This window comes from Thunnus albacares, chromosome 7 (assembly GCF_914725855.1).
Source record: "Thunnus albacares chromosome 7, fThuAlb1.1, whole genome shotgun sequence".
Taxonomy (NCBI): domain Eukaryota; kingdom Metazoa; phylum Chordata; class Actinopteri; order Scombriformes; family Scombridae; genus Thunnus; species Thunnus albacares.
Genome location: NC_058112.1, coordinates 3,218,045 through 3,228,684, shown reverse-complemented (window position 1 = coordinate 3,228,684; position 10,640 = coordinate 3,218,045). Strand labels below are relative to the sequence as shown.

The following is a 10,640-nucleotide window of genomic DNA, read 5'->3' as shown; positions in this document are numbered from 1 at the left end:
TGGTTAGTTCAGCGAACAAAACAACAAGAGAGGTTAAGCTTTGGATGCACAATTCAAAGTGACCTGAGACTTGATCTACCACAATGGCTGCAACAATGATCTGGTGATGAGAAGATGAAGAACAGGGGTTAATATACCGCTGAGTAGATAAGTTGATGGATTGCAGGCGTATAGGCTGGACAACAATCAGGGAGCTGGGAGAGTGCCAGGGGGAGCACAGCTGTGACCGTGACAAGATAGAAGACCTCAACTCAAAGAAAATGGGTTTTAATTTTGTTTTGAGTGGAGGCCCAGACAAATGTTCATCAGGTTCTGTTCTTCATATCTGACAGAGTGAAACCTTATAAGGTAATTCCCAAGAAATTCATTCAGTTAGTCAGTGTCTTGTGGTCTAATTTTGCCAATGTAGGCTGACTACTGACTGATGAGCCTGTAAATCTGCAATGCAAGTGAAATTTGTGACTATTTTGGTTTACAATTATCAGGAAGAGAGAGTGATGCCACAAAATGATTCATTTGACCTCACTACTTCCACAGAGTGAAAGTTAAGCATCACTGATGTAGAATGCTACGGGAAATTTGCTAGTTGCTTAAGTCACTCTGGTGTAATGCCTGCAGTCCAGTGTTGCAAATTTACTTTAGTAAGAGTCTGATAAGAGAGGACGTGACTGGATGTTACTCTTCTGGCTGGAGCAGTGCTTAGGTTGAACTCCATCATAGGGGTCAACGTGCACATTTCCAAACATATACACAGACGTGCATGCACGAGCACCGGCAACATCCGCCCTTCAACATATACAGCAACAAAGACCCCAGTGTCTAAGAGAGGATGAGAAAGAGACTATAAACTATCACTCACACACTGCAAACACACACACATACACCCACAGAGGACTGCAGGTTTTTGGTAAGTGATGTCAGAGGTCATAAGGGAGGTGAGGTGAGTAAGTGAGTGAGTGTTTTGGGGTGAGTGTGTTCCAGAGAGGTGGGAGGGTCAGTCTTGAGCTGTATAAATACAAGACTGTGATGGACACTGGGCATGAAACGAAGAGTGCGAAGACACTTGAGGACAGTCGGAACAACATTTTATCAAACGAGGAAAAAGATCTGCAATGGCCAACGACAAGAGTAAGTGATTTTTTGTAACTTTCTTTCTACTTTATCTATCTATCTATCTATCTATCTATCTATCTATCTATCTATCTATCTATCTATCTATCTATCGTAACTTGCCTACTTATGGTCTACACATGCTTTGTGTGAAAATGTGCTGATGTATGACTTGCCACTTTTGTGTGACCTGACACATCCTAATTCCTCCGACAAATACAGGGACAAGTTTTGAGTGAGGGGCTAGGTTGACCAAACGGAGATACTTTTTAAAACCAGAGTTTAAACCTGGATACAGTTATGCTACAGTACACTGAGTAAGCTAAATTTATGGGACAAACACATTTGGTTTCATAAATTTATCACATTAGTTACAATTAGTTTAAAGGAACAGTTAATAATTTTGGGAAATATACTTAGATATCACTCTCATGTTTGTACAATATGAAGCAATGTCTCAAAGAAGGTTAGTTTAGCTTAGCATAAAGATTGGAAACAGGGATAACAGCTACTCTGTGACAGAGCTGTTGAAAATACGAACAGAACACATAGGTGTCCTTTTAAAAGTCTTATATGTGGTTGCAGCCCACCCATAGAAACCAAATGCCGGGCCAGTTACTTTCCTGACTCTGTTCAAGGGTAACAAAATCTGCCTACTAACCCCTCTTCAGCTCATTAATCAACAGGAAATCCACAATGTCAGTTTTTGTACAGATTAAATGAGACGAGGCTAACCATCTTCTGGCTGTGGCTTCATATTTACAGCACAAAGTGGTATTGATCTTCTCATCTGACTCTCAGCAAGAAAGTTAATGAGTGCATTTCCCAAAATTAAAGAACACATGTAATGAAGACAACTTGATCATCAAATTCAGCCTGACTTGTGGCCACAATGCAACTCTCTGTAAATTAGTGCGTAAGGTCTCAAGTGAAACTCTTCCATCACTGCAAATATTTTATTTAGCAACAAGACAACAAGACAGTCAACCACACGTAGACTTTATCGCAGACTGATGGCTGAACTTTGTCTCCGTTTGTCCTGTTAGGTTTGATTATTGCTGTGGATCTGAGAAGTCATGAAAACAACTTGGCACACCGCACTAAGGACATCGATCGGGAACGCTTGATCGTCCGCAGGGGTCAACCCTTCTCCATAACCCTGCAGTTGACTGACTCTCTGCCCGCTGATCACCACCTGGAACTGGTCCTGCACCTTGGTGAGTACAGCCACATCTGCATGTGGAGGGTGGGGTCAATAATTGATGAAAAAGAGCCTGATGTGTTCTGATGCAACTTTGCAAAGGCAGCCTCTTGTTCTTGATAGGTGTACAGACTGAAATTGACATTTTAAAACTCTTAAATTACAATCTGTTATAACTCATGTACAAGCCAGTGTATGTATGTACCTTTGATTTGTAAATTGATCAATTAGAAGTCATGTACAAAGCTTTTGACAGTTGAATCCAATATAAAAAATTCTCCATTTATAATTCATTGACCATACAATTATAAACTATTCAATTTGTATATACAGCATATCCATTTAATGAATTATTAAAATCTTTTCTCATATTTCCTCAGGTAAGAAAGACGAGATTGTGATCAAGGTTCAGAAGGAGCGTGGGACCGGAGACAAGTGGTGGTTTAACCAGCAGGGAGCACAGGATGAAATGCTGCTGACTCTGCACAGTCCAGCGGACGCTATCATCGGCCAGTACCAACTGTCTGTGTTGATGATGTCACCTGACGGACGCATTTTGGAGAAAAACGACAAAATTAAGTTCCACCTGCTCTTTAATCCCTGGTGCAAAGGTAAAAGATAAAACAGCACATACTCTCTCTGCTACTTCTTGCTTTCTATAAGAGCTCAGACTAAATGCATTCATTCACTGCAGCTTTTAAACTTTATCATGCAGCTCCTGACATTTCTAATTTGTACTCAGTCTCAGAACAAACCAGATATGTTTTCTCCCTGATTTATTGACTAAACTCCATTAAGAGCGAGAGCTGCAGAGGTTTCTACCCTTGTCACCTCAACCTTTTGGTGATCCCATGACAAAGATATGAATCATGTGACAGTTCACTGTCACCACATATCAACTCAACTGAGCATTTATTGGAGATTGAAGTGTTGTCACTCTGAGACAGCATTTTCCACCAGCGTCATCAAAACGCCAAATGATGGAATTTCTCACAGAGTGACAGTGTCATGTTTTTGTAATTGACACCCTCAAACCTTCAAAGAATTTATATTAGCTGATTCATAATTGATGTTGTTGCTCCTGCCTGTTGGCCGCTTCTATTTCCTGCAAATGTGACAGCTGATCTGTAGATTTAATAGTAAACATATAGGACACAAAACATCTGCAATAGTTTTGATCTGTGCTTGTTCGTATTTGGCATACTGTTCTGTGTGTTTTACTTGTGTGTGTGTGTGTGTGTGTGTTTGCGTGTTTGTGTGTCATTGTGTGTGTACCAGATGATGTGGTGTACCTCCCTGATGAGAGTCTGCTCCAGGAGTATGTTATGAATGAAAGTGGACTCATTTTCATGGGGTCCTGGGATGACATCAAAAGCATTCCCTGGAATTATGGACAGGTAAGTGACATACACATATCTGTGTTTGTGTGTGTGTGTGTTGTGTGACGGGTTGAGCCTGTGTCTGTCAGGTCAGTAGGTGACCTGTGTGAACTGTCATAGTAGTGTGACAGTGGACAATCGAGGGCTTCAGCTGGGTCGGGTAATCAGTTTGTTGGACAGAGAAAACTTGTGGACGGGAGGTGTCAGAATGTAACCAAACCACACAAACATGGGCTTGTCCCTTCACAGCTTCTCGAGAGGGCAGAGAGGAAGATGAACAGGCAGGCAGTGTCTGCCAGACAGGCAAACAGATAGACAAACAGGATTTGTTATAAGACACACATTTATACACACAGACCGACCAATGGGAAAGAAATGTAGCTTGAAATGTGTATCTAAAAAAGGTTGAGAAGCCTATCCTGCTCCATAAACAGTCTTTTCTTTGTTCCTCTCTCTTTTTTCTGTTTTCTCCCTGCTACTCTCTCTCTCAGTTTGAGGACCATGTGATGGACATCTGTTTTGAAGTCCTGGACAACTCCAAGGATGCCCTGAAAAACCCAGAGATGGACATGGAGCACAGATTCGACCCTGTCTATGTCACCAGGATTATCACTGCGATGGTGAGGATCTCTTCTACTGACAGTTTAACAACAGTAGAAGGAAAAAAACACATTGACAAGAGGAACCAAGCTAGTTCTCTGTCTAAACTATCTAATGATACAGAAAATCCTCAAAAGAAATCCAGAAATAGTGGAGATATCATATCATATCATGGTGCATACCTGACTGTCTTATTGTTAAGTAATCTCCATAAAACATGTTGTGTTGTTAGAGGGATTTATTTAAAGTTCTCATATTTAAACTTTGGTTCATGCAGTGATTCACAGATGTTGTCTCCACCTCTCCAGGTGAACGACAACGATGACAGGGGTGTGTTGAGGGGTCGCTGGGTGGAGCCATACTCTGATGGAGTTGCACCTTATAGATGGACTGGCAGCGTACAAATCCTCCAAAAGTGGAGCGAAGCCGGGACCGAGGCTGTCAGATATGGCCAGTGCTGGGTGTTTGCTGCTGTCGCCTGTACAGGTGAGGCTTTCACAGATTTTACTGCTGTATGATTCTTGACAAAAAAACCTCATCAGGGGATCTTGAAACATGCATCAGCAAACAAGTTTATTTCATAGAATGTCAAACTATTGCTTTAAACATCTTTCATAAACAAAAAGTAACACAAATGCAAAAAAGACAGACACTGTGTGAGACTAAAGCCAAACTGAGGAGCTAAATTTAAAAAATGGAGAAGGAGGGAATTGTCACAGTCTGATGTGCGTTATCTTTACAGTGCTGCGCTGTCTGGGAATCCCAACACGCCTCATCACCAACTTCAGCTCTGCCCATGACGTTGATGGAAACCTCATAATTGACTTCCTGCTGGATGAAAAACTGGAGAGGTTTAACAGCGGAGGACGCAGCGACAGTAGCTGGTAGGACAAAACACACACACACACACACACACACACACAGATTTCGAAGAAAACAATTTAGTAGTTACATTATACAAATAAAATGATAAAATGTGTTATCTCTTCTCTCGTCTCCTCTCTTCATGATTTTAGGAACTTCCACTGTTGGGTCGAGTCCTGGTTCAGGAGAGATGATCTGCCTGAAGGAAATGATGGCTGGCAGGTTTTGGATCCCACCCCTCAAGAGCGGAGTGATGGTATATTTATAGTTTTTAACATTATCTCTGTTGTTCACCGCTCTTTCCTCCATTTATCTATCTATCCATGTTATGCAAGACATTTCTCACCTTCTCCACCTTTGCAATTAAAATATTTGCCCCCTCTAAACTGTTCTCAGGACTGTCACTGTCAGCTTTCTGTGGTCTCATATTATAATGAAATGTTGGATTCAAAGCTAGTTTGTGCGACTTCTTAACCTGATGATCAGACTGAATTTCCACTGTTTTTTTCCGTCATTATGCCAATTATCTAATGATGCAGAAAATCCCTGACAAAATGAATTTCCTCTCCTCAGGTGAGTATTGTTGTGGTCCGTGTCCAGTGAAAGCCATCAAGGAGGGAAATCTGGCAGTAAAGTATGATGCTCCGTTTGTATTCGCTGAGGTGAACGCTGACATCATCTACTGGATTGTCCAGAAAGATGGCCAACGACAGAAGGTGACCGATTTATGTTTTGACTGATTTACATATTTGCTCAAGTAAAAAAGAGTCTAGAACTTTTAAAAAGACTTAATGACCACAGTGAAGACAACGATTGTCATTATTGTTACAGATCAGAGTGGACCAGAATACCGTGGGGCAGAACATCAGCACCAAAAGTGTTTACGGTGACCACAGAGAAGATGTCACTCTACACTACAAATATCCTGAAGGTTAGTTGGAAAATACAAGTCAGAGCAGCCATATTTATAAACCCTTACTGATTATAATCACATTCCTTTAGTTCAGCATGTAACATTCACAAAGCTATGTAGCCTCCTACTGTTTAATCTTTTGCCTATGTTTCCTTTCTCATTGTAAGATTCTTGTGATTGTTTATTTTTACCATGAAACTTTATTGATAATACATATAACTAACAGATACTTCAACATTCTTCTGAACTTGTGAACCTTTATTCATCTGTTAAAAGTGGTGGTTAGGATTAGTTGTCATGGACCAATGTCCTTTCCTCAGGCTCCGAGAAAGAGAGAGAAGTGTATGAGAAGGCGGGACGGCCAGTCACCGAGCCGTCCAATGTGACTGCAAAACCAGGACAACTACAGCTGACAATCAAGCATGCTAAGCCTGTATTTGGGACAGACTTTGATGTGATTGTTGAGGTAAGGAGTGCTCAGACTGTAGCTGAATGAATGGATGAAATGATAAAATGATGAACTTGAGGCTGCTGTTGTCAGGGTGTATCTCAGACATCTTGTATTTCATTTCCATCCCATCCTAATTCGATTCTGTCTGCAGGTGAAAAACGACGGAGAAAAAGATGCTCATGCTCAGCTGACCATGCTGGCCATGGCTGTAACTTACAACTCTCTCCACCGGGGGGAGTGCCAGAGACAAACAACCAGTGTCACTGTGCCAGCTCACAAAGGTTCGTAGCTCAAATGAATCCGCGTAAACACCTCTGGTGCTGTAAAACAACACAGCTGCTGTTTCTTACCTGCACACATTTACCTGTTCTTACTGTTTGCAGAAGCACATGTGTTTTATGATCCTCTTTAATGTGCGTGTGCATGTGTGTTCAGCCCACAGGGAAGTGTTGCGTCTGCACTATGATGACTATGTCAGATGTGTCTCTGAGCACCATCTGATCAGGGTGAAAGCCTTCTTGGAGGCACCAGGGGAGAATGAACCCATCATGACCATGGCCAACATCCCACTGAGCATGCCTGAAGTACTCATCCAGGTGGGTATACATTGAGCGACACTGAGCGCGCCCAGAGGTCATGGTTGGACAGATGTGATCTTATTTGGGTTGTCTAAAGAAAGACAGAGAAACTATGAACTTTTTGCACGTGCAGTTCATCTCTGGGGTTTTATGGTTTGAGATCAGACACTGTGATTTGTACCCTTGTATACTCCCAGCATAGAGAACTATTTCCTGTCTTTCTCTAGATGACTGGGAAGGCTGTTGTAAAGGAGCAAGCGAGAGCCTACATCTCCTTCACCAACCCTCTACCAGTCCCACTGAAGGATGGTGTGTTCACTGTGGAGGGGGCTGGCCTACTGTCTGCCACTGAGATCCGCGTTAAGTAAGTACTGAGGCAATCACCTTCACCATGAGCCATGTGCAGTTGATTGACAGGCAATGTACAAACTCTTAAACTCTACACGTCACTGCACATACAGTATAACACACAAAATAGGATTACAGTTGTGTTAGCATGTAGGGTGAACTAAAAAAAAGTGTGAAACCTGTGTTTAAAGCCAAAATACAGTGGCTCAGAAGGGGTATTTCCAATTCAAAAACTAGCTTTTGTCACCAAACGGACCGTGTAGGTCTTGGGCAACCAGTTGATCAGTTGGTCTTATGGTTCAACACCTTGATCCAGGGTGAAATTAATCATTAATAACTTGTGGATTGATTGTTATTAAAGTTGGTACAGTCATTCATGGTCAACCGATGATGACTCCTTATCCTCAAACAGGTCAAAACGTCCACTCATTCAATGCTTCTGTTAAGGACGGGACCTCAAAAATGAAATATAACAAATGCAAGCATTCATTGTTCATTTTCTCAATAACTTTAGCTCCATTTATCTCCTTCAGAGGTTCACTACGTAGTTAGTCCTTCCTCCTTATCACCTCCGCTGTCCAAATTCATATAAATATATATATCTTTTCTCTCTCAGTGGTGATATTGCTCCAGGCCAGAAGATATCTGTCAAGCTCTCCTTCTCACCCATGAGGACCGGAGTAAGGAAGCTCCTGGTGGACTTTGACTCTGACAGGCTGAAGGACGTGAAGGGAGTTGCCACTGTGGTTGTCCACAAGAGACGCAGCCCAATAATTGCTGGATTTTAGTGAAAGCTTTTGAGCTCACTGAAATTGACCCATCTTACATTGTGAAATAATGTGACATTTCTTGGATGTGAATGTAAAAGAAAAAATAAGTATCATAATACATGGTAAATGCAGATTAACTTATTTAAATGATACATGATGACCATGTCCATATCCACAAAGAAATACTGGACACAGTGGTAATTTCATTTCCTTAAAGCCACTATGTGTCAGATTTGAAAACTGCTGTCTTTGATATCACACCTGGTAAAAGATGCCCCCTTTGGAAATACACACAAACAATGTGTATTCCTCCTCAGTGGCATCTTACTTAACTGTACTTCTTTGTCCCATCCTGTGTCCTGGTCCAAATCACTACTGATTATTAAATGACTAGAATGAAAACCATCAGTCATGAGGTGCAAGGTTAAAACTTTTTGCTATCAGCTTTGTTATGTGTACATTGTTCAAAAGTATCTTATCACATCAAATCTGTTTTTGTATGTTTTGTTACTTGATTACCTTTTTGCACTGTCTCCACTCCCTTTTTAGTGAATATATGTTTGGAACATACATCATTTCATCTAATCATAACATTTATGCATTTGTATGTTTATGTAATGTAATGTAATGTATTATTTATGTGTGCCAAACTGTGAAAAATATAGAGAGTATGCTTTCAATAAAGAATTTTTTACTTGATTTGGTCTGATATATCAGAATGTTGATTTTGCAATAATGAAAAATGATTTTTGTTCCAGCTTTGTTCCTGAATTCTTTCTCTAGCAGTGATATGGCTGGCATAACTGGAAAGTCAGATGTCTGAATGCTGAAATCAATTTAATTTTTTTTTTTTTTTTTTTTTTTGAGGAAAAACATTCAAATTAAGCATCATGTGTTGGAGGGACCTTTGAGGGAAAAAAAGACAAAATAATACAACACATACAAATATACATACATGTACCATTACCTGACACTAATAAGTGAGATATATTGGAGCTTTCAGTTTTCCACTCGTAATTACTACTTATATGATGATTTGAACTGTATATGTAAGTTGTAAAACTGGTGATGACTAGAGTGACACAAACACTATATTACCCCACATTGTTCAGAGTCTCTGAGTCTGTTTCAACTCTGACAAATACTAACTACTGCAATCCTGTTACACTGTATGTACTCCGCTTTATACATTTGTATAGTAGCCTATGTACTGTATGTATTTGCTTGTGCCTTTGTCACAGCAGACATTTTGACTTGTCATAGTAGGAAAAGCACGGGTGTGTGACAAATAACATTAACCGTGGCTCTTCACACTCTCGAGTCACCAAGAGAGAAAACGTGAGAAAGGAACAAAGACAAGACTGTTTGTGGAGCAGGAGACGCTTCTCAACCTTTTTTACAAGCACATTTCAAGCTACGTTTCTTTCCCATTGCTCAGTCTGTGTGTATATATGTGTGTGTGTCTTACATCAAATCCTGTCTGTCTACCTGTTAGCCTGTCTGGCACACACTGCCTGCCTGTTCTGTTTCCTCTCCGCCCTCTAGGCAGACTGCAAAGGGACAAGCCCATGTTTGTGTGGTTTGGTTACATTCTGACACCTCCTGATCCAGCCGAAGCACCCTGAGTGTCCGCTGTCATACTGCTGTGACAATTCACAGCATACATTTTGAAACAACTAATACTAATTATTAGACAGACTGTTCTGTGTGAGAAATGTCATCACTTGGTGTTTTGATGATGCTGGTGGAAAGCGCTGTCTTGGACGACACTCCAGCTTCTCAGAAACATTCAGTTGAATTTAAATGTGGCGATGGCATCTGTTGTATAGTTTACATCTTGGTCATGGGTGCACCAGATGAGAAATGCTTCATTACAGAGTGAAGATGTTGTTCTTTTGAAGGGTTTCAGTGAATGAAAATCATGCTGGAACAACAATGTGTTTCATATGTATTTTGTGATAGTTACCAGTGTGCTGGTAAAATAAGTCTGATTGTGACATTGAGTGCAAATTAAAAATGTCAAGAGCTGCATGGTAAAGTTTAAAAGCCGCAGTAACCTATGTGAATGCAGTTAGTCTTAGTGACCTCTTATAGCACAATGTATACACTTTGCTTTATCTTTTACCTTTACACCTCAAGAAATAGATTTTGCCACTATGAATGCATTGCATGGTGGGAAAATGTCTCAAGCCATAGATTAGGTTTGTGTTAGCATTAGCATATGTGTTTCTAATCAGTCAGATTGTATTCTGGACAGTTCTGTTTTTCTAAGGGTCTATGGGTCATTCTGAGTTATGTGTGCAGATTTTCATGAGTATTGGAAATTGCTTTCAAAAATCAATAATCAATTTCATCAAGAACCAATTTCCAACAGTGCGAGTGCATTGTACAAATACCTAAAAATAACAGCAGAGGGAGCCAGAGCG

At 40.6% G+C, this 10,640-nt stretch overlaps 1 protein-coding gene across 1 annotated transcript; it reads left to right on the top strand.

Annotated features, from left to right (window-relative positions):
* On the top strand, positions 1-8,893 carry tgm2l (transglutaminase 2, like). Its single transcript, XM_044355417.1, has 15 exons — positions 1-1,128; positions 2,157-2,327; positions 2,692-2,922; positions 3,590-3,708; positions 4,182-4,310; positions 4,599-4,776; positions 5,033-5,174; positions 5,307-5,410; positions 5,728-5,870; positions 5,986-6,085; positions 6,388-6,533; positions 6,670-6,799; positions 6,954-7,114; positions 7,324-7,460; positions 8,061-8,893. Exons 1-15 carry the CDS (start codon positions 1,113-1,115, stop codon positions 8,230-8,232), a joined length of 2,079 nt encoding a protein of 692 aa, XP_044211352.1. The 5' UTR covers positions 1-1,112; the 3' UTR covers positions 8,233-8,893.
* The last annotated feature ends 1,747 nt before the right edge of the window (positions 8,894-10,640 follow it).

Bases quoted from the DNA above. Each gene is read 5' to 3' on its own strand.
- tgm2l (XM_044355417.1), top strand. The intron at 4,311-4,598 runs GTGAGGATCTCT...CCACCTCTCCAG, and splicing joins CCAGGATTATCACTGCGATG to GTGAACGACAACGATGACAG. The intron at 7,461-8,060 runs GTAAGTACTGAG...TTTCTCTCTCAG, and splicing joins GCCACTGAGATCCGCGTTAA to TGGTGATATTGCTCCAGGCC.